The sequence below is a fragment of the Camellia sinensis genome, chromosome 1 (assembly GCF_055761805.1).
Source record: "Camellia sinensis isolate YWXY chromosome 1, ASM5576180v1, whole genome shotgun sequence".
In the NCBI taxonomy this organism is placed as follows: Eukaryota; Viridiplantae; Streptophyta; class Magnoliopsida; order Ericales; family Theaceae; genus Camellia; species Camellia sinensis.
In genome coordinates, this window is record NC_138961.1 from 179,846,657 (window position 1) to 179,869,135 (window position 22,479).

The 22,479-nt window shown below is 36.9% G+C and overlaps 1 protein-coding gene across 3 annotated transcripts; it reads right to left on the minus strand.

Moving 5' to 3' along the window:
- Positions 1-1,439: 1,439 nt before the first annotated feature.
- On the minus strand, positions 1,440-21,908 carry LOC114298936 (uncharacterized). Of its 3 annotated transcripts, XM_082889688.1 has the most exons (6): positions 21,250-21,908; positions 20,854-20,958; positions 20,682-20,729; positions 4,663-4,703; positions 4,487-4,561; positions 1,440-4,402 (listed from the first exon to the last, which is right to left on the minus strand). In XM_082889688.1, the coding sequence occupies exons 1-6, from the start codon at positions 21,361-21,363 to the stop codon at positions 4,354-4,356; spliced, it is 432 nt and encodes a 143-aa protein (XP_082745814.1). In that variant the 5' UTR covers positions 21,364-21,908; the 3' UTR covers positions 1,440-4,353. The 3 variants fall into 3 exon arrangements, 2 of the variants coding, with proteins under 2 accessions (XP_082745814.1, XP_082745818.1); XM_082889692.1 differs by lacking the exons at positions 1,440-4,402; positions 4,487-4,561; positions 4,663-4,703 and adding an exon at positions 4,710-19,988; XR_014341373.1 differs by lacking the exons at positions 1,440-4,402; positions 4,487-4,561; positions 4,663-4,703 and adding an exon at positions 21,034-21,123 and having other exon boundaries at positions 20,118-20,958.
- Positions 21,909-22,479: the final 571 nt, after the last annotated feature.

The following is a 22,479-nucleotide window of genomic DNA, read 5'->3' on the forward strand; positions in this document are numbered from 1 at the left end:
TTAAATAGGGTTATGTTTCGATTCATATCTTATTTTTAGTGTGTCATATGCAAAAGTATGATGTTTGTTATAACTAATCCTTTTCAATCATAACTAAATAAAAAATATTGAGTCATAATCAAACGTTACATATAGTATAACCAAAAACATTTTCATAACTAAAATAATAATCACAATGAGTTATAACTAACACCATAATAAATTATAACCAAATAACACAAAGATCATAACTGGGGCATACAGTAGACACTATCACTAACACTATGTATATTGTAAAATTTTCCATTTTAAATATAAGAGAGGTTTCTCTCCAGTCCAAATTGGATTGGTGAGAGTTGTTGAGCCTTCGTGGGTCCATCACAGAACCCGCATCGATGATTTAGACCGTTCGATGTGTAAAGTTCGTCAAGTACTTCATCCTTAGAAAAAATCACATTGATCGGATATCAATAACTATTTAATAAGATCACATTTGTTGTTGACATAAATGTAATCTAATCAAATAGCTATTTATTTTCGATCAACCTGATTTTTTGCATAAAAGAAGTACTAGGCTTTTATATATTGAATGATTTAGATCATTGATGCAACCTCCATAGTGGACCTATAGAGGCCTAACAACACTCTCCAGTTGATAAATCCAAATGGAGAGAAACCAAGTCCGTTAAATATCATGTAATATGTCATTGATGTATTGATTTTACAACATCACCTTTTACAAGTTATAGTAATGACAAGGCAAATATCCAAATTTGTATATTTAAATTTAGACAATATAAAAAATTTAGTAGATGAAAAAGTTGTGAAATTCATTCCATAAGATAACAAATGTCATTTTCTTTCTTTTTCTTTCTTGGTCCTTTTTGGTTAGGACAAACAAATGGTTCCTTATTAAATGTGAATCGTCAAAGTCATACCCAACGAAATATCATTGGTGTTCCTGTGTTTATACTTTTCTCTAATCATTCTATATGTATGCCACGTCATATTCTTCAATCATCCAATACAAAACTATGAGTTTCATTTTCTCCATCAATCACAACACCCATATAGCACCACATGACCATACTCTAGGAGCACCATAATGTGATATATATATATATATATACCCAATGCATTATGCATGTGACAAAATATTAATGTTTTGTTTGCTTTTTTTTATGAGATGAAATTTGTTAAATTTTTCTTTAATTTTTTTTAAAATAAATATTTTAATTGAATATGAAAAACCTAAGTGACTCGTGATTCAATATAAATTTAATTGCAATAATTCCCAAACACACAAAACTAACAATCTAAATCATCTAGTACGTATGAAAGTGATTTAGATTATTGTTTCACAATAAATAAATCTATACAAGAGATTTAACGTGGAAAAACCATAATTAGAGCATCTACAATTGTAATAAATAAATAAATAAACAACACGAGCCAAAGGCTACTAAACAATTCACTATGAAGATAATGAAATTACACAAGAGTACAAACAATAACCCAACTCAATCTAGTATTGTCATCCACTCCTTGTGCCGCTTCCACCAACGCCTTCGTCTCGAGATTGAATAGCACGGTGTTGAATTCACAACACCTAAGTTGAATCCACAACTATGAGTTGCTTTGAACTCCTTCAAATCATCCAGGCTCAACATGTATGGTTGAATGGAGACAAGCTCCTTGATGCATACAAATCAATTCAAATGAGATAGCAATCTCACAATGACATCAAGGAAAACAATGAAAAGTGCCTTAGCAAATTGCTCAAGAGTACTTGAGACTGCAAACTCAGATAAGTTGCATTTTATAGCAGTCAGGGTCGCACAAGCCGCTCGAGCGAAGGAATGTTCACTCAAGCAGTGAGTCTAGAACGCGCATGCACATAAGTGCCTTCGCTCAAGCCACTGAATGTGAGCTCCAGCAAAGAAAGCAAGCTCTTAGAAGTTTTGCAAAGGGCTTGAAGTACGAAGAGCAAGGATTCTTCGCTTGAGCGATGCAGTGGTTGGTCGAGCAATCCAAGAGAAAACAAAGGACAAAGTTTACATTTGAAAAGTGATTGTCTACAGAATTGACAACAAAAGAGACCTAACAATTTCCCCCTTTGTCAATTCTCGAACAAAACACATCTAACATTTTGCCCTAACAAACACACACTTTGAGACACAAACCAAATAACAACCTAACCAATCTAAACATCGTGCGATGAGAACTATCCTGCAAAGAAAACAAATAACGCACAAGTGCTAGAAAGGACAGGAAAATGATTAGCAACAAGATATAAATCCAAAACCAAAACCAAAAATGATTAGCAGCAATATATGAAGCCAAAACCAAAACACAACATGCTATCATCATCATATCATACTCCCCCTTTTTGTTCGGGAGAGACAAAGGGATAAAAATAAAGAAAGAAAACTAAACAATCCCAAAATAACAACGAACAAGGCCAGCAAAGAGTAACTAAGAACACATAATATGCTAACTACAAAAATGTGGCCGAACAGGAGGAGATAATAATAAAACATGTCCAATAGATAATAATAAAATAAAAGAAAAATAATAAAGAAAATGTGTCCATAAGAGATCAAAGCAACATCACTGAAATGGTAGTGGAGGTGGAGACTGTTGCATCTAGAGCATAGAAAGAATCTGGGCAAACTTAAGAGAGGACTGATCCACGGCATGCTCAATCCGCCCAGTATAGGCCTCCAACGTAGTAAGGCACGCATCAGTGGATGCCTCTAGATCCGTGATCCGAACATCATAGACGTCCATTCAAGCATTCAAGCTATCAAAGAGCGCAAACATGGCTTGCTCTATTTGGCGAAATTGTCCCGAATAGAATGAGCTGGGAGAGCCTGCTCTCCCTCACCAGTAGCTACAGTATCCAACTCAGCATCTTTATCTATTTGGTCCTCACCTACACCCGAACCACCCACCCCAGACAAAGCCTCCTTAACATGGGCTTGACTTTGAGACACCGTCTTTTTGGAGATAGGTTTGATTGGACACGCAAAGTCGTCGTCTGAAGATGAGGGGACTGGGATAGACTCAAGTATTCGATTGATGAGACAACCATAAGGAAGGCCTAAATATTTTTTTTCCTTCAAACATAAAAGTCATTTTTTCGACAATCATTTCGAGAAGATCAATAGGAAGACGACGATCTATACAATAGAGGACATAACCTTGGTCCTGAGACATGTTGAAACTATAGGTAGTGACATAAATGTTGACACAGACAATGATGTTCAAAAGACGAAAACATGGAAAAAGTTCATTTGACGAATAAGAGCCCTGGTAATCCAAGGCTAAGGTGTGACACAAATTTCAGAAGCCACCATGTCAAAATCAACATTGCGAGTGGCAAGAAAAGGAAAATGACAATTATGCACATGAAGAATGTTGAGAAAGAATTGAATGTATTCTGTATTGACAAAGATTTCCTTGGAGCGGGCCTGAGTCTTGAAAGAAGTGGAGACTTTATCAATGGAGTGGATGTTGCAATAAAATTTCTGGATCCAACTAACATTTTGTTGGCCGGAAAAGTGAAGAACAAGATCACCACCCAAGGCATCAAAAAGCGACCAAATGGAAATAGATTCAAAAGTAGAGGGTTGGACATTTCGTTCTAGATGAACGGTCATCGACTTGTAGAAATTTCGATAAAAGATGGCTTTTTCTTTTGATGGAAAAAGATTTGTGTTATAGGCAAGATGGGACCCAGAAGACCTGCACTGTTTAGATGATTTTGCCATGACAGCTAGAACTAAAAGACATGGAACACAGACAACCCATAGACCAACCCCCCAGACAGAAACAAACAGGCACAGTGAAACCCCCACCAAGGACACCCCTCAAAAGCCTAAATAAACAACCCACCAAAGCAATCTACTGTGTACAGGGTTAGCAAGTCAAGTGTATATAACAATTATCAGCATGATATAGTGACTGAGTGGAAGACATAAGATGAAGCATAAACTACCAAAGCAAATAACAGTGTACACCTGTTTTTTTTTTAACAGATATAAACAAGGGAAAACAAAAATAAATAAACAAAAATGAAGCGTACATTACATTAAAGATAGGAAAAGAACACACAGAATTAAATTATTCGAAGACCCTCAAAAATATAATAAAAGAAACACAATAAAAATATCAGAAATCCTCGAACATTAACACAATGAAGCAAGAGGGCAAGGGATATGTAAATAAAAACTAAGAACCACCAAGAAATAAACCACAAGGAACTACATTTTGAAGAATAAATGAACCAAAAATGAAAAAAAAAATAATAATAATAAGAAAAGAAGAAAAACTTACCAATAAGTGATCAAAATCACTAGGTGAAATAAGAAATCAAGAGAGATCGCGTGGAGGAAGGACAAACAGAGAGAGACCTAATGCCCTAGGAGAGAGAAGAGAGAAATAGAGATTCAGAGAAAAAGTGAAGAGAGAGAAGATAGACAGAACTATTTAAATCAGTGCATACCGCTCGAGCGAACCCACTAACAAGCAAGCCATCGCTCGAGAGCACAGAAACGCGCCTCTCAAGAGTTTGAAACACCTGAAAAAATACTATGAGGAAAGTTTTACCGCTCGAGCGCAAGAAGCATCGCTCAAGCGATGTCAAGAAAACAAGATACATCTCTTTGTCCTCAAACACACCTTTCTAAGCATCCAAAATCACTCATCCAATAGAGTATCACCTGAAACAAAAATGTATTGGTAAAGATAACACTAATGTGATACTAAGATGGGATAATTATACATCATAAGACCGTCAAACTTGCAAGATAGATAATGTGAATATGAAATCATTAGCAAGCAAGGCGAGGTTTTTGAAAATCAAGCATTTGTCAATACATGAATACCCAGCTTAAGTCCAATCATGAAGTCTCATATGAAGGGGTGTGTGTGTGTTTGTGTGTGTGAGTGTGAGTGCAATCCTTAAACGTCCACACCCGCTAAGGTTAATCCTAGTAATGATCAGATGGCTAGTCCTCCAGCAAGAAAGTTTGAGCAGAACTAAGAAAAGTCAAACAACCAGTGATCAAGGGGTATTTGTTGAGTAAGTATGAAAGCTCCCCATCAGTCAAGGAAATCAATTTTTTGAGGGCACTCACCGATGGCTTTCACGCTCAGATTATAAAAGCCAAACTAGAGACGAATGGAAATATATAATGAAAGCCTGGTTGGTGCCTCTGAGGTAGCTATTTCCTCATGCTTTGAGATCATTAGAAAATAGGGAAAAGCCATGGAAGTGCAATAAGATGGATGGTGGCTAAGAGACTCAACATCACCTATGATATGCTGGCAAAAGGTCAATTTCCCATCAAATGCACTAGATCCCAAGCTAGAAGTCCATAGAGAACTTTGATCACTTATGCGGAAACCCCTGCAAATGCTTAACTCAAGGATATGTACATAATGAGTTCATGAAGCAAACAAGCATGTACATTCATCATGAGCAGAAAAACAAGCAGCTATTTGACCCTTGCATACAAAATGAGTTTACCCACAACCACTTATGTAACAAGAGACAATCTAGTCAATGAGAACTACACCCGAGATCTTTCTAAGGAATTCAAACCTAAGAAGATCAAGGGATTTTGTAAAAATGTTAGCTCTTCGATGCTCAGTAGTAACATGTTCAAGAACAACGAGACCCTCTTCAACTAACTCTCAGATGAAATGGTGACTAATGTCAATATGTTTGGTACGAGAGTGACGAACCGGATTGCAGGAAATGTGGATGGCACTAATGTTATCACAGAATAGGCTGAGTGTGCTCTGGTCTAAACCATAATCATGAAGCATTTGTTTCATCCAAATCATTTGAGTATAACAACTCCCTATAGTAATTTACTCTGCCTCGACGGTCGAAAGAGAGATGGCATTTTACTTTTTGCTATGCCATGCAACCAAGTTGTTGCTGAGATAAAAACAACCCCCAAATGTGCTTTTGCGATCATTCGCACACCCTACCCAATCGACATCAAAAAACCCGGTAATTTTGGATGTAGTGCTGGAAGAGAACCAGATCCCATACCACAAAATCCCACTTACATACTTGACAATGCACTTGACAGCTAGAAGATGGGACTTCTTAAGACTAGCTTAATAGCGGACAAGGACACCAACACTAAAAGCAATATCAGGCTGACTCGTTGTAAGATACAAAAGACTTCTTATCATGCTCATATAAAGAGTATAATCAACATTAGTGCCAGAGGAGTCTTTAGACAGATGAAGAGTTGTTCTCATCGGGGTATGGGTAGGTTTAGCAGACTCAAGACCAAACATAGACACAAGATTCTTTGCATGCTCAGTTTGAGACACAAACACACTAGATGACAGTTGTTTAATTTGAAGACCTAAAAGGAAAAACAACTCACCTATCATGCTCATTTTCAAATTCACGTGTCATGCAATCCAAAAATACTTAACAAAAGATTCAGATGTGGATCCAAACACAATATCATCAACGTAAATTTGAGCAACAAGAATTTGTGACATAATATGTTTAACAAATAAGGTCTTGTCCACGCTACCCTTTTTAAAATCATTGTCAATAAGAAAAGAGGTCAATCTATCAGACCAAGCATGAGAGGCTTGTTTCAATCCATACAAAGCCTGGTCTAACTTGTAGATATGATTGAGAAATTTAAGGTCCTCGAAATCCTTTGATTGCTCAATAGAGGCTTCCTCTTTCAACCACCCATTTAGAAAAGCACTTTTAACATCCATTTGAAAAAGTTTGAAACCAAGAAAGCATGCAACAAGAAGTAAAATGCGAATGGATTTGAGACGTGCAACATGGGCAAACGTCTCATGATAGTCAACCCCTTCAACCTGCATGTAGCCTTGAGCAACCAACCTAACCTTGTTCCTAATGACAATACCATTCTCATTAGATTTATTCTTAAAAATCCATTTGATACCTATCACGTTAACATCATTCGGCCTAGGAATAAGCATCCAAACTTTGTTACGTTCAACTTGACCCAATTCTTCATTCATAGCATTTACCCAACAATCATCATGTAGGGCCTCTTTTATGTTTTTAGGTTCAATTTTATAAACATAACACACAAGCGATACCTCTTCCCAAATTTGCCTTCAGGTTTTCATTCAATCGGTGACACTCTCTATCACTTTTTGAATTGGAAGATTCAGCTTCACCCTTGACAATGGCTCCAAAATAGGAGATGAGGAGATGAGATTGGACAAGGTTAAACCTCCTAGAATGTTTATAGTATTTGGACGTGAAAAATGATATGGTGTTTGTTTCACCTCTTGAGTTTTCTCTTGGCTTGAAGTAGCCACATTCTGTGCTTGAGGATTACCTTCTTCATCCTTGTGTAGAGATGCTATCGGAGAACTTGTGTCATCTATAACCACATTGATAGATTCCATGATAGATAATGTACGTGGATTGTGAACACGAAAGGTTCTACTTATAGTTGGATTCCCTAGAAAAATACCGTTATCACTACGGAAGTTAAATTTGCCCAAAGGCTCTCTATCTTTGAAAATGTAACATTTACACCTGAAAGTTTTGAAGTATTTTACATTGGGTTTCAATCATTTCCACAGCTCATAAGGAGTTTTCAAAGTATCAAGCCTCAAATATACACAATTTACAACATAAACCGCTGTATTTAAGGCTTCGGCCCAAAAATTGAGAGGAACTTTCTTGCTCGAAAGCATAACTCTAGCCATTTCTTGAACCACACGGTTCTTCCTCTCAACAACACCATTTTTCTATGGAGTAGTATGTGCAAAAAAATCATGTTTGATGTCATGCATATCACAAAAATCTAAAAAATAACTATTTTCAAACTCACAACCATGATCAGTTCAGATTCTAGTGATACGCCCAATGGTATCCCCACGTCCATTTTGGATCTTTAGGACCAATGACTTGAAAGCATCAAAAGTATCATATTTTTCACATAAAAAATTAACCCAAGTAAAGCGTGTAAAATCATCAACGATTAGAAAAAAATATATCTTTTACGTCCAATGCTCTTAGTGCAAGTGGGACCCATAAGATCCATATGAACCAACTCAAGAGGATGCTTGGTCATTAAGCTATTCACCTTCTTGTGTGAAGCACAAGTTTGCTTGCCCAATTGGCATGGCCTGCACACAAGGTTCAAAGACTTACTCAATTTTGGCACTCCTCGTGCAAGTTCGTTATTGGCGATCTTAGTTAGGTCTTTGTAGTTGATGTGACCTAAACGTTGATGCCACAAGTCAAGATTGCTTATGGTGGCTGAATGGCAAGTAAGATCACTGGTTGTGTTAATACCACTGCAATTGTCTGATGTGCACACGCCATGCAAAATAGTATTTCCGTTTTTGTCCAAAATCTCGCATTTATCTTTTGAAAATGATACCTCATGGTGTGAGTCACACATTTGACTAATGCTCAAAAGATTAGCCTTAAGTCTATCAACAAGCAACACACTATCCAATTTAGGTGGACCCGGAGCACTTTAGGTAGACCAGGAGCACTTATGGAGCCCTTACCAATGACTCTAGAGGTGTTTCCATCTCCAAATGTGACAATTCATCCTTCATAATTTTCAAGAGATATGAAGTAGGACTTGTCATCGGACATATGACGAGAGAAGCCACTATCAAGATACCACATATGCGAGTCACGCGCTTTATAAGCAGTGTGAACAACAAAACAAGACAAGTAATTTTTTCTTACCCACACTCTTCTAGTCTGGACTAGAGAAGGATCATCACGATTCTTGGGTAATGTCTTGGCATTGAGAGTACCATTGTGAGCCGTGGTATTCCACTTTAACATGTAGGGTTGTCTCCTAACTCACGAGCTATTAGGATTTCTTCTACCTCTTTGAGACACCCTAGCAAACAACTTAAAACAATAAGGATGAATATGGCCATACCTACCACAATGATGACCAATAAAAACAAGTTTTACCTCCTTTTCACCATTCATACCAGCTTTGGGTTGATGTTGAAAATTATCACCATATTGCACTTTTTCTTTTCCCTTTCCTTGAGTTCTTTTATCATGAGATGTGGAGGCATTTCGATACTGCGGTTGATGACCTCCATAGCCAATCCCGCTCTTGTCTAAACTAATTTGTTGAGACCCAATGATATCCTCCAATATCTTTGACCCTTTGTTCCATAGATCAATTTTTGCCTTTGCACTCTTGAGTTATTCTTCTTTCTCTTTGACAAGTTCCTCTAAAGCTTCTTGAGACATCTTGAGAGTTTCAATATTTTCTTCATAGATTACATAAATTTTCTAAAGCTCATTTCGCTTAGTCTCACACATCAATAGTTTTGCAGTGAGGGCTTGCCGATCATTAGCGATCTTGATAACATCATTCCTTTTCTCAGATATCTCCTTTTTTAATTTGTCGTTCTCAGTTTCACAAGCTTTGAATTTGACAGTGAGTTTGTCGTTAAACTTTGACAAGTCTAGAGATTATGTGTACAAGTTTTCATAAGCTTGTTGGAGTTCTTCACTATCTATTTCATCTTCACTCTCAGAAGATTCATTATCAACAACATTCACAGATAAAACTACATCCTACCTTTGATTCTCACCCACCTCAGTCTATCCAGTCGAGCAACTAGAGCATTGAAGCGAGAGAAACTAGAGGCTTGTGAAGATGATTCTGCTCTTTCATGGAATTGCAATAACACATCCCAAGAATCTTTAGCATTAACTCAATAAAAGATGCATTGTTGTTCTTCTTCAGAAAGAGCTTCTCTAATGGTGTTCAAGACACGTTCACTACTATCCATATCAACTCTTTCACTTTCACTCCACTTTTCTATATTTTTGATTTGTGACAGGATCAATCACAAATGGAGCTTCAATATTTTCTTCAATTGTTTGCCAACATTCTGGATCCCAAGCTTGAAGAAGCACACTTATTCTACATTTCCAGAATGAATAGTTACTCCTATCACAAGTAAGAGCACGATAGAGGTTGGCACCTCTTGCAAACTGAACAAGCCTTGGAGTAGATTGAGGAACATTGGAATAAAATGCCATGAAGGTACTCTCACCATCTTCTCCGAAGTATGCTTTATCGGCCTCTTGCTCAAATTCACTATCATCATCCCAAGTCAAAATGTAAACTTTCTTTTTGTTTTTCTTGGAAGGTCATTCAAGAGCCAAATGCCCAAACCCTTGGCATTCATAATATTTGACTCATTGTCCTCTCATTATCTTTTTCTCGAGTTTTGAAACAAATTTGAGTTTATCATTACCCTTATCCTTGGAACTAGATTCCTTGAAATTAGGCTTCTTTTTCTTAAAAAACAGTTTGAACTATTTTATAAATAAAACCGTCATTTTGGACTCTAGATCAATTTATGATTCCTTGCAACCTCATAAGTACTAGAAAAGGCCACTGTTTCCTTTTGTTTTTTCTTTGAAATCAAGTTTGCCTCAAAGGTTTGCAAGTTTCCAACCAATTGATCAAGCTTGCGGTTATCAACATCCTAAGCCTCCTCTATAACCATCACTTTTGATTGGAATCTATTGAGTAATTACCTCAAAATTTTTCCAATGACTCGAGATTTAGGGATTTTTTCACCTAGCGTGAAATAGGAATTCACAATATCATTGAGTTTAGCATAAAATTCATCCAATGCTTCATCCTCTCGCATAAAAAGAGTTTGAAAAGCTAAGGTGAGACGTTGAAGTTTTGACCTTTTAACAAAAGTGGTACCCTCACAAATCGTTTCAAGAATATCCCAAGTCTCTTTTGCTACCTCACAAGTACAAATACGACGAAACTCTTCCTGGGTAATGGAGCAAAAGAGGGAATTGAGAGCTTTACTATTCCAGTTCGAGTTTTGATAAACAATTGTATCCTATTTATCAATTGGTTTGGGAATTTCAACACCTTCAATAATCAATACCGGTTCACTCCACCCATAGATAACAGAATGTCAAACTTTCTCATCAATGGATTTTAAAAATACCCTCATATGAGCTTTCCAATATGAGTAATTTGTTCCGTCAAGTAAAGGTGGTCTATGGGTTAAATTACCTTCACGAATTGAATCCGTAAATACAAATCACAAAAAATACACTCCTATAGCTTTAAAAGTAATCAAAGAACGAGTAACCTGCTCTGATACCAATTGAAAAATCTAAGTGATTCATGATTCAATATAGATTTAATTGCAATAAATCCCAAACACACAAAACTAACAATCTAAATCATCTAGCACGTACAAAAGTGATTTAGATTGTTGTTTCACAATAGATAAATCTACACAAGAGATTTAAAGTGGAGAAGGCACAAATGAAACACCTCTAATTGTGACAAAAAAATAAATATATAAAAAATAAAAAACCACGGCCAAAGGCCACTAAACGATCCACTATGAAGATAATGAAACTACACAAGAGTACAAACAATAACCCAACTCACTCTCGTATTGTCTTCCACTCCTTGTGTCGCTTCCACCAATGCCTTCATCTCGGGATTGAATAACATGATGTTGAATCCACAACACCCAAGTTGAATCCACAACTATGAGTTGCTTTGAACTCCTTCAGAGCATCCAAGCTCAACTTCTTGGAATCCACCAATGGACACTCTTGATGGTTAAATTGTGACAAGTTCCTTGATGTATACAAATCAATCCAAATGAGATAGCAATCTCACAATGAAATCAAGGAAAACAATGAAAAGCTTCCTAGCAGATTGCTCAAGAGTACTTGAGGCTGCAAACTTGGATATGGGCGAGGCAACCCTAACAAACAACATAAGTTGCCTGTTATAGTAATGTAGCTCGACTTTTCGTACTCCTTTCAGAAGATGAATAAGCCCTACAGTTCGGACTCCACCTGTGGTTTTGAATTTGATCTCACAAGTACAATATGAAACAGATAAACACCAAAGAGTCCAAATTCGACAATTCTTTTTGGAAAATCAATGTTTGAATCAAATGCCAAAAATGGACTGCTTTGCCAGATTTCAAAGCCGCCACCTAAATGTTTTTGGAAAATTTAAGAAACCCAAGACTCGTGCCAAAGGCCATTAGTCCGTCATCACCAAAGTATCTTGGCTCAGGAACTTAGGTATGAGAGGGGAAGGTCATAAATTGAGCACCCCACTTGTTCGATCAAAGATCGACCTCTACTAATCATGATATAATTTGTGTTTGCATTATACGCTCTTATTCTAGTTATTAGCCTAACATTACTATGTGATGCACACAAGTATAGACTAATTTGCAAAAATTAGAACATTTCATGCATGTTTGAATTTTTTTTTTATACGCGTCACTTGAAAAGCTGAGTTTGTATGCACATTAATCAATTTGTCCCAATTTAGGCAACTAGCCTTCATCCACAGACATTCAAACAGTTATATCATTTAAGCAATTAGTCTCATAGTAGACATACTAGACATGGCAGCACTAACATTAAATGCAATATGCTAAAGTAAGTAAATGCTCGCCTAGTACTGCAAGTAAAAAAAGGTGAAAGAGTCAGAAAAATTCATGATCCTAACTATGCAATATGACTAATGTAACGCACATATTATGTATTTTATGGACTGGGTTATGAGCATGGCATCTAATTTTATTCAAGACATGCTATAAGGCACGTAGTCAAGTAATGAGTTTGAATATTTGATATTAGGTTAGCATGATGAGCTGAACCATGGATGCATGTAAGACAATGGATGCAAAACATGGAGTATGCAAACGAAATGTGATGTTTCTAAACTAACCATCGCAAGCAAGTAAGTAAAAAAGAGAAAGAAATGGGGTTGGAAGACATGCAATTTATTACAACATTGCCCTCGTGCAAGAGGGTGCGAGTCAAAGTTTGAAAGTCCGAATTAAACTACTTATTTCAAAACCGAATGAATAAATTAAAGAAGTAACTAGCTAACTATGCTACTACAACAAGGATAACCATGATAAGTAAAATTAACTATCTAAGCTAACTAGCTATAATAATTACAAATTAACAAGACTAATGATAACAAGACTAATAAATTAATTAATTACAATAATGCATAGACCATTAATACACAAGGGTTGCATGCACAAGGTTTCAGAACAGCACTGTCTGCCTTGGCTTGCTCTGTTTCACCTTCAGCCACTGCCCTCTGTTTTCTGCGAAAATACACTGCTAACCAAACATTAATGACCGGTCGGCCCTCAATGAAGCCCTATCGGGCTTAAATAAGGCCGACCGTGCCTCAATTTCATGTGAAATTCTATTTTGTGCTCTGAAGTGAAAACAGTGCAGACAGAGTGTTCTGGACTCTGTTTGTCCCTTATACACTTCTCTATCATGGGAAAGTGTCGAGAGAAGGTTGGAATCGTTTCCAAGACCATCAATGAGCAAGTTGATTGCTTGATGATTTCGATACACAAGTTGCACAAAAATCAATAAATGATAGGAACTATAACCACCCCTCCCTCCTATCATGGAGTGAACTCAAAGAGGGAGGTAGAGACACTTCAGGATCCATCAAAACATCATGAATTGATGTAAGACAACTCTTGACACAATGGATTTGGCATAACATCCAGCCAAATCCCAAGCAACATAACTCATTTTCTTTATGTGAGTTGGTTCATTTTAAGACAAATTCATTAGTCTTTTCCATCCTTTAATCCATTAAGTCCAAGATGACTGTTACGTCCACTAAGTGAGAAACATGTCAAATGGGTGGTGATTCTCAACATGAAAAAGAGACTACACCGTTGGCAATGAACATCCATAGAGATTAAGCCATTAAGCGTAAATCGCTAGTTCATGTTTTGAATAACCATTAACTAAGTGAAATAATTTTCAAATGAAAGAGATGAATGGCAAGTCGATTATTAAAATGAGGTCCGTAAATGGAAATGAATTGAAGAACGGCTAAGAACAATGGACAACAAGCTATGGAGACAAACTTATGAGACAGCAACTAAGCTAATCAAAGCATGAATTATTTAAATAACTTAGAACAACCTTAAAATAGCCCTTATATGATAAAAAACAGTGGCTAAAAATGCATGAAAAAAAGCCTAAAAAGCTAATCAACAAAGAGAGAAAACAAGACTAGTAATCAAGAATATGGAGGGGTGGCTAATCTCTCCACTTGTGAAACCTCAAAGTATAATTTTTAGCCCTTCTTTAACTCTGAAAATCAGTGTAGAGAACAAAGAGAAAGAGTGTGAAAGTAAGGATTTGAGCTATAGGTAAAGGTGTAGAAAGAGTGTAAACTCTCTCTATCCTTTTGGTAGCTCTCCAAACCCAAACTCAAACACTTAGAATAGAATCAAAGCAACATAAAACTACAAGAATTATATAGCAAATGAAAGAAATAAATGCAAGAGGGAAGATAGCAAGCTTATACCTCTCAAAGAAGTTAGCATTTGATTATGAACCAAGCTAAGTCTCAACACACTCTCAAGCTTGAATTATGGTGTTCAAGGTTCAACCAAGGTTCCTAAGCTAAGGTATGAAGGCATGTATGGTGTATGGATATAGGTTCAAGGTGATAAGTTAGCTTGAAGTGTTGCTTGCATAAGAAGAAGGAGAAAATAGAGCTCTCAAAGTGGTATAAAGGCTTTCTTGAAACTCTTTAACCCTCAGAACAGAGATATATGGTCATTTTTTTATAGAATTTGAGTCAAAAATATCATAAATATCTTCAAAAATGGACAGCTAGCAGCCTCCCGCCTAGAACAGTGTTTCTCGCTAATAAGGCACAACCGGCCCTCAATAGCCATGGCCGGGCCTCAATGCATTTCCCTGTTTTTCTGTTTCAGCCTCAACATAGGGTGACACAATGTGTGAAAATGGATTTCTTGGGTATAATTAGTGGGAATATGGGAGGTTTGGGGTTGTTTCGGAGCATAAACATGGCCACTTCATTGTGACCTCGAACTACGCACAACATCACTTTCATCATCGAGTGTACCAAACAAAGCGCTCAAGCCTTGCGGACGGTCAAAAATAAGGTGTCCACAGTTGCCCCTCTTTGACAGAGCTCGAAATCATAAAGTGACGTGAGTGAATGTCGAAGTCCGGAGACGACCCATTTGACAAGGCCGCAAGGCTCAAGCAAGAAATCACAACATAAATGCAAAGATTGAACTCGAGGGAAAAATGTAAAAACGAAATGCTACAAATAACTTATGGTCATGCAATGAAACAATGCAATGAAATACAATGTAAATGAAGCAATGAAACAATGCAACAATCTAGACAAGAATGCAACATTTGAATAAAAATACAAATCAAAGCAAAATAAACCTCACTATGTTTCACATGGAACGAAGTGAATAAATAGGCAAGCCTCGCGTGAAAAATACAAAAAAAGCACAAACCAACCTACGTCTCACGTAGAAAGGATGTAAGAAAATGCAAACCTAACTACGCCTCGCATAGAAAAGGGGGAAGGGCGACATAACCATCAAGCGCACCCGAGGTCTCAACTGAGATCCTAACGTGTTGCATGTGAGAGGAGAAAGGGTGGTGTGAACAAACAGGCACACCTGATGTTTTTAACCGAGAGTACAATCCTAACGCATCACACGCAAGAGGAGGAAAGATGGTGTGAACGAACAGGTGCACCTACTGTTTTTAACTGAGGATACAATCCTAACGCATCACACGCGAGAGAAGGAAGGATGGTGTGATCAACGGGTGCACCTGATGTTTTTAACCGAAGGTACAATCCTAACGCGTCACACGTGAGAGGAGGAAAGGTGGTGTGAACACCGGGCACACCCAATGTTTTTAACCGAGGGTACAATCCTAATGCGTTGCACGCGATATGAGGAAAGATGGTGTGAACAACGGGCGCACCCGATGTTTTTAACTGAAGGTACAATCCTAACACGTTACACACGCGTAAAGGAAAGATGGTGTGAACAAACAGGGAGACCTACCATTTTTAACCGAATTGAACAATCCTAAGGCATCACAAGTGAGAGGAGGTAAAGTGGTGTGAACACCGGGCGCACCAGATGTTTTTAACTGAGGTACAATCCTAATGTGTTGCACACGAGAGGAGGAAAGGTGGTGTGAACAACGGGTGCACCCGTTGTTTTTAACCGAAGGTACAATCCTAGCGTGTGAAACACGAGAGGAGGAAAGGTGGTGTAAACACCGGGCGGACCTGATGTTTTTAACCGAAGGTGCAATCCTAACATGTCACACACGAGAGGAGGAAAGGTTGGATTGATGAAAGAACAAACAAATCGCATAAGTAAAATCAAAACAATCAAAGCAGTGTAGTAAAGCGAAAGCCAATTTGCCAATGTGTTGAAACAATGAACACAACGCACCGCGTTTTAATGTGGTTGTGAGATAGATAATGAATTTACTGTGGCACGAATGATTTATCTCGAACTCCTCTGAATGAACCGTACATACAATATCATTTGTTTACGATATAACAGAACAGACAATTTAGGCAAAACAATTTATAAACTAACAGAACAGTTTAAACAAATTTAAACAGATCAAATTGCGACTTAAACTATGAGTTAAAATAAATGAGTTCAAACAAACAAATTATGAATCAAATCATGCATTCATACAATAAATCCTAATGAACAAAAATTCTTTCATTTCTTTTCCACTCTTTTCATACTTTTCTTTTCTTTTCTTTTTTTGTTTTTTTTTTTTTATGTTCTTTAATTTCTCTTTTTCATTTTTCTTTTCTCTTTCAACTCTTTTTTTTTTTCTTTTGGTTTTCTTGAAACTCCATAATACAAGAAATAAATAAAATAAATAAAAGAAAGAAGAGAAAGAAAAAGAAACAAAACTGAACTGAGTAGCAGTAGGGGCAGTTTCAGGCATTCCGCACGATTTGTTTGTGTAAAACAAACTTAAACCCTATTTCCTCACACCCTCTCATCTAAAACTCCTTCCTCTATCTCTCTAGCTCCCCTCTCTCTCTCTCTAGATTTCCGCTTTTCCTTGCAATATCCAACAGCCCTCGTCATTTTTTTCTTCGAAACCTTCCCCTCTATATTTTGAACCGATTGGATTTTGATTCGGTCAAGTTTTTGGGTTTCTCATTGTTTTTGCCTTGTTTCTCATGGGTTTTCTTGGCTTTTGTGTACTCACTCTCCTCACTCTCATGTTTTCACTTTTCCCTCTCATTTTCTCTCTCCTTGGGTTTAGGCCCTACATTCTTCTTGCTTTCTCTTCATTTCCTCCACCTTTCTCTATGGCTAGTGATGACGTTCCCATCCCGAACCCCGCCATTGGTATCGGGGACACCTTAGGCGCGGATATGGAGGCCGAGGATGCTCCTGCGTTGCCTTCCCTCGTTGATAGGCCATTTGACGCGGCCACCTCCCTACCACGCAGACATGCTACACCCCTAGGTGGTATTTGAGATTCAAGGGCCTCATCCCTGAGATAGACAAGGACATCTTGCTGCGAGAGCCCATGAGCACTTGTCCAGTGATACCTCCACGGTAAGCAACTTTCCTTTGTTTTAATGCATTGTTGAATCTCACAATCAGACCACTAGTTAAATGCCATATATTTCCCATTTGCGAGTGATAGCCAGGAGGATTGGCAGATGTGGATCCATATCCGACCCCCGGCGCTGGTATGAGAGACTACCCGCGGAGGTCCACACACTAGTTGATGCAGCTAGTTTTGGGCCCTTCTGCTCAGGGCTCATACAGTAAAGGCTGAGTCGTTGACACTATAGATTCATTCCACTTCTCATTGATCGAGGAGTTGTCTTTGACCTCGTATGATTTTCGATGCTCACCGGCCTGCGGGTTGGAGTTGGCGGCCCGATCCCAAGTGACCTGACATGACATAGTAGAGAGCCGCACAACGTCTGCTTCTTGGGGTGATCCCAGACATCACCAGTCACGGGATGGTGAGGTACAGCTGGTTTTACGATCATTTCTCTAAGTCCCAGCCCACTACTACAAATGAGGTCACCCAGTACACCCACGACTTCCTCATGTATCTCCTCGGTACTACCCTATTTGCGAATAGGGAAAATACCGGGGGGTTATACCTTCTAGGAGCACTAGTGCACCTCCCCCAGGTGACAGAGTATGATTGGGGTGGCACTGGCTTGGCCACCTTATACTGCCGCATGAGCTTCGTCTCCCGCCGTAAGGCGGATTCACTCAGTAGATATTGGAGGGTTTGGGAGGTATGCCCCACATTTACCTTTTCTGTGCATTCTGTTCATTCTATCTTTTCTGCTTATTTTGGCTTTGCATTTCATTTTCTTCTCATTTTCTTATTTGTTTCATTCATAACTGCTCATCTACTTTATCCATGTATTGTTACACATATTTCACCTTTCTAGTTCCAGTCCCGGTGAGGCCGATCGAGTTGTTAGTACCCCGCACCCGGTACTACAACTCCCGATTTGAGCGCCGCCACCGCGTAGACCGAGGCTTCCCTTATTTTCGCCGCTTCTTTGACACAATCACTGCAGATCAGGTAACAAAATATCAACCTTTAACTTTTACATACTGTAAGCAAACTGCACTGATTCCAATACTACACGGTCATTCTCATACTGTTGCTTCTACACTACACTACCATTTCCATACTGCACTAATTTCTCACACTGCATTGATTTCTCACACTTGCATAAAATTATGATTCTAAATCTCTCTCAATATTAAAAATTTGTCGATTTCGTTGGATTAAATGTCCGTCGTACATGTAATCTGATTAATAAAATTTGCGATCAAACATGGGATCATGAGTCCATGGACTAACAATTTCAATCATATGCTATAATCCTACTAATAAAACATGTCCAACAAGTCTTACTTTAAATTAACAGGGCGATGTTTTCAATTTTAACCTTACAAACTAATCTGTTAATCCACAATTTTCACAACAAATTCTCTACTTTTTAATGATTTCGACTGCAAAAGTAGGATTTTTGAAACTAATATATCCATAAAAATCTCACTCAAAGATTTATTGGGTAATAATCCTAACAGATAGGACTGGCTGATAATTTTGCGTAAATAACTTGTGTTTTTTAGTTCTCACCCCGAGCTTGGGCTGAACTTCTTAAATACCAATTCAGTATGGGCCCATCTTTGCTCATAGGCCTAATGCAAATTGGGCCTGACATATATGATATAACAATACAAAATAATAGAAACTGAAAAGTCCTGCTAGAAACACTGTAGAAAATTTGAGTTTTAGTGGCTTTTTAAAAATTTAGCGGCATTTTTAAAACGCCGCTAAAAGCTTGAAAAATGCCGTAAAATGTTACTGCAACATTTAAAATTTTCATTGTTGATACGGCCGCCATAATAGCTTTACAATGTTTGAAAATCGCCGCTAAAACTATTAGATGTTGTTTTTTAAAATGCCACAATCTTTTACGTCCGCTTTCATTTCTGTCACAGACTAACGCTTCATCATGACGTCATTTAGTGGCATTTTTTAAAAAACGCCACCTTTTTTTTGTTTTCTCTCCTGATTCTAAAATATGATCAGAATTACAATCAGATAAAAATATTCACCTAATATCACACAAGCAGCCAGCTACCAAAGAGGTATTTTTTATTTATTTATTTATTTTTGGAGTGAATAACTCATAAAATAAAACAAAAAAATTTACAAGTTTCCATGGGCCATACCCCAAAGAGGTATTATTTATTTATTTTTATTTTTTTTTGAGTGAATAAGTCATAAAATAAAACAAAAAAATTTACAAGTTTCCAAGGGTCATATCCCAGGACTTACCACAACTAAACAGGGCTAAAGCCTAAACAGATCTGCAACTAAAAGATTGGATCCGAATAACTTGTTCAACATCCATATATACAAAGGAAATAGGGATAATGAACAAGTTCAAAAGACCACAAAACCGAATCCTAACCAAAATAAAGTCCAGCCAACAAAATTCCATCCATTCCTCTATACACTCTAGCATCAACCTGGACAATATGTAGACCATATGCATATATCTTCATGTCCCAACAGAGATAAAGCTGACCTAGAATTATAAGAGCACACATATGAAATATAGCATTAAGGACCAATATAACACTGTTTGTAGCAAACTCACAACATAGGACAACTAAATCACTCAATCCACACAGTGAACACTCAGCTCAATAATGAATAACAGTGTTAAATGGAGTATTGAGTTCATAGGAAAATAGGCTAAAAGATGACAACTCCAACAACTTATAGCTCTCCTCACTCCAAGTACTGCTTAGTCAAACAGCTTAACAAAGCCTCCAGAAGTAAAATTAATAGGGGTAATAAAAACATAGCTATGCTACATTAAACTTTTAGAATGATAAGCATGTTATTAAATAATTTAAAAGAAAACAACTCCTCATCTCTCAGGTCCAAGATCTTTCATTCATCTTTTGATTTTCATCAAAATCTTTAACCTAACAATGATTTGATAACATCTGACAAAAACTACAAAGCAACTCCCAATTATAATAATACCCAAAAAAGTGTGGAAGGAACTATGGTTTGGATGATAGCTGCCTAAGATTGTACTTGGCCAATTCCTTGTATTTCTAAATAACTCCCATCAAGCACACAGTCTATGAAAGAAAAGTTAACAAACTTATAATCACGATCATTGTAGCCCAAATTAAAGAAACTTATAATGCATGACGATGACATATACTATTTAGACAATTCAATACAATGTCATTCAGTTGCAAACCTGTGTGATAATCTCTTCATCTGTAGCATTGGATTGCATCCCAAGCTCCTTCATTTGTGTCGGCAATTTAGTTAATTAGCCATCAATAAAATTTATATCAACAAAACTGATAAGAGAATCATGAAAGCAATCATAGCTGTGTGTGAGAGAGAGAAGCAACCAAGCTACATACTATGACCTCAGCAACTTTATCAGTACTTGGTTTGTTATCCTTTGAGTACCCAACCATCCACACCTCTAAGCAAGTTGCAGGAACTCCATTCTTCTTATTTGTTTCCTATAATCACAATTAAAAATGAGTAACAAAATCAAAATATACAATTTCAATTTGATATATAAAGAAACTATTTACCTCTACTCAAGCAACTAAGAATGGTTTTTTGCCGGTTATGTGATTTAATGTCTTCTTCTTCCGAATCTATTTGTTTTTTGTACTTTTTTTCTATTACATATGAACACAAACACAAGATAATTTATTAATTAACAAACTCATCTTATGAGATTACAATAGAGTTCAATAAACAATTTAATACAAACAATTCATTTAACTAGCAACATTAAATGATACCTGTGTCTTCCGAGTGCCCCAATAATAGAGCAAGCTCCGCCATTGATGCTCATGTACTCTTTCGGGTCGATGAGTTAGCATATCAACATCATTGTCGAATGACATATATCCCATTTTTTTAACTCTAGCCTTCTACTCTTTCCATTTTTTTTCAACAAATGCCAAAATAACTTCTTCATCGACTCGTCAGCATTTGTATTAACCTGCAAATAATTGGTAACTTTAACTATTAAGTACTCAACAGGCACCAAAATAAACTAAAAGTGTTTTTGTTTTTTTGTTTTTTTAATCAATAAACTAATAAGTTGCCTTTTTTTACCTTCTCAAAAGAGGCTTATATATATATATATATATATCAATATTTATACAAATAGCATTTTCTTACTTAAAATGAATTTTTTAATACTCCATATTTTTTTAATGGAGTTACAATGGCTGATACATAGAGGAATATAGAGTGTTTCTGAAAGCAACCCCATAACTAGATGATGATCTTGATTTCACAACTTATAAAAATATATATGGGTCTATCATTGTAATTTTTACTGTATATTACTATTCGTATTATCAAGTGATAAAGACTTGAGGATAGATTTAAAATCTTGAATTCAAGTCACCTCAAGAGTCATTAGAGATTTATTTGATTGTTAATTGCAGAACTCTAATGTTGTGTTTAGTTGAGAGATTTAAAGAAGGATTTGGAAAGGGAAATGGTGAAATGTGAATAAAACATGACTATATTTCACCTAGTTTCACACACCTTTTCCCTTTTCCTTTCCAAATCCCTCCCCAAATCCTCCAACCAAACACAGCGTAAGAATAATTGACATGCACGTAAACTAGTTAGGACACTCAATTAAAAAAAAAAAATTAAATAAGTAAAAATACACTATTGCCCATATATATGTAGTTGCAATACCAATCATAAGTACATGACACAAATTTAAAGTACCTGGAACCCAAATCCTCATCATAAAATGATTAAGGTTAACTAACACGAAAAATCGTGAAATATTATATATAACAAAAATCCAGGTGGATTCGTGGTGATTTAGTTGCTAGATTTTGACAGATGTCCAAATCTAGTTGTAAGTGTATGAACTAATTGGCCAATCATTGAAGGGTCCACTCCCATCAAAGATACAATCTATGGGACTATCAACATTGATCTATCCAACTTCTTAGACTATCCACCAACAAGCTTAGATGGTCCCAACCTTTAATGTTTTG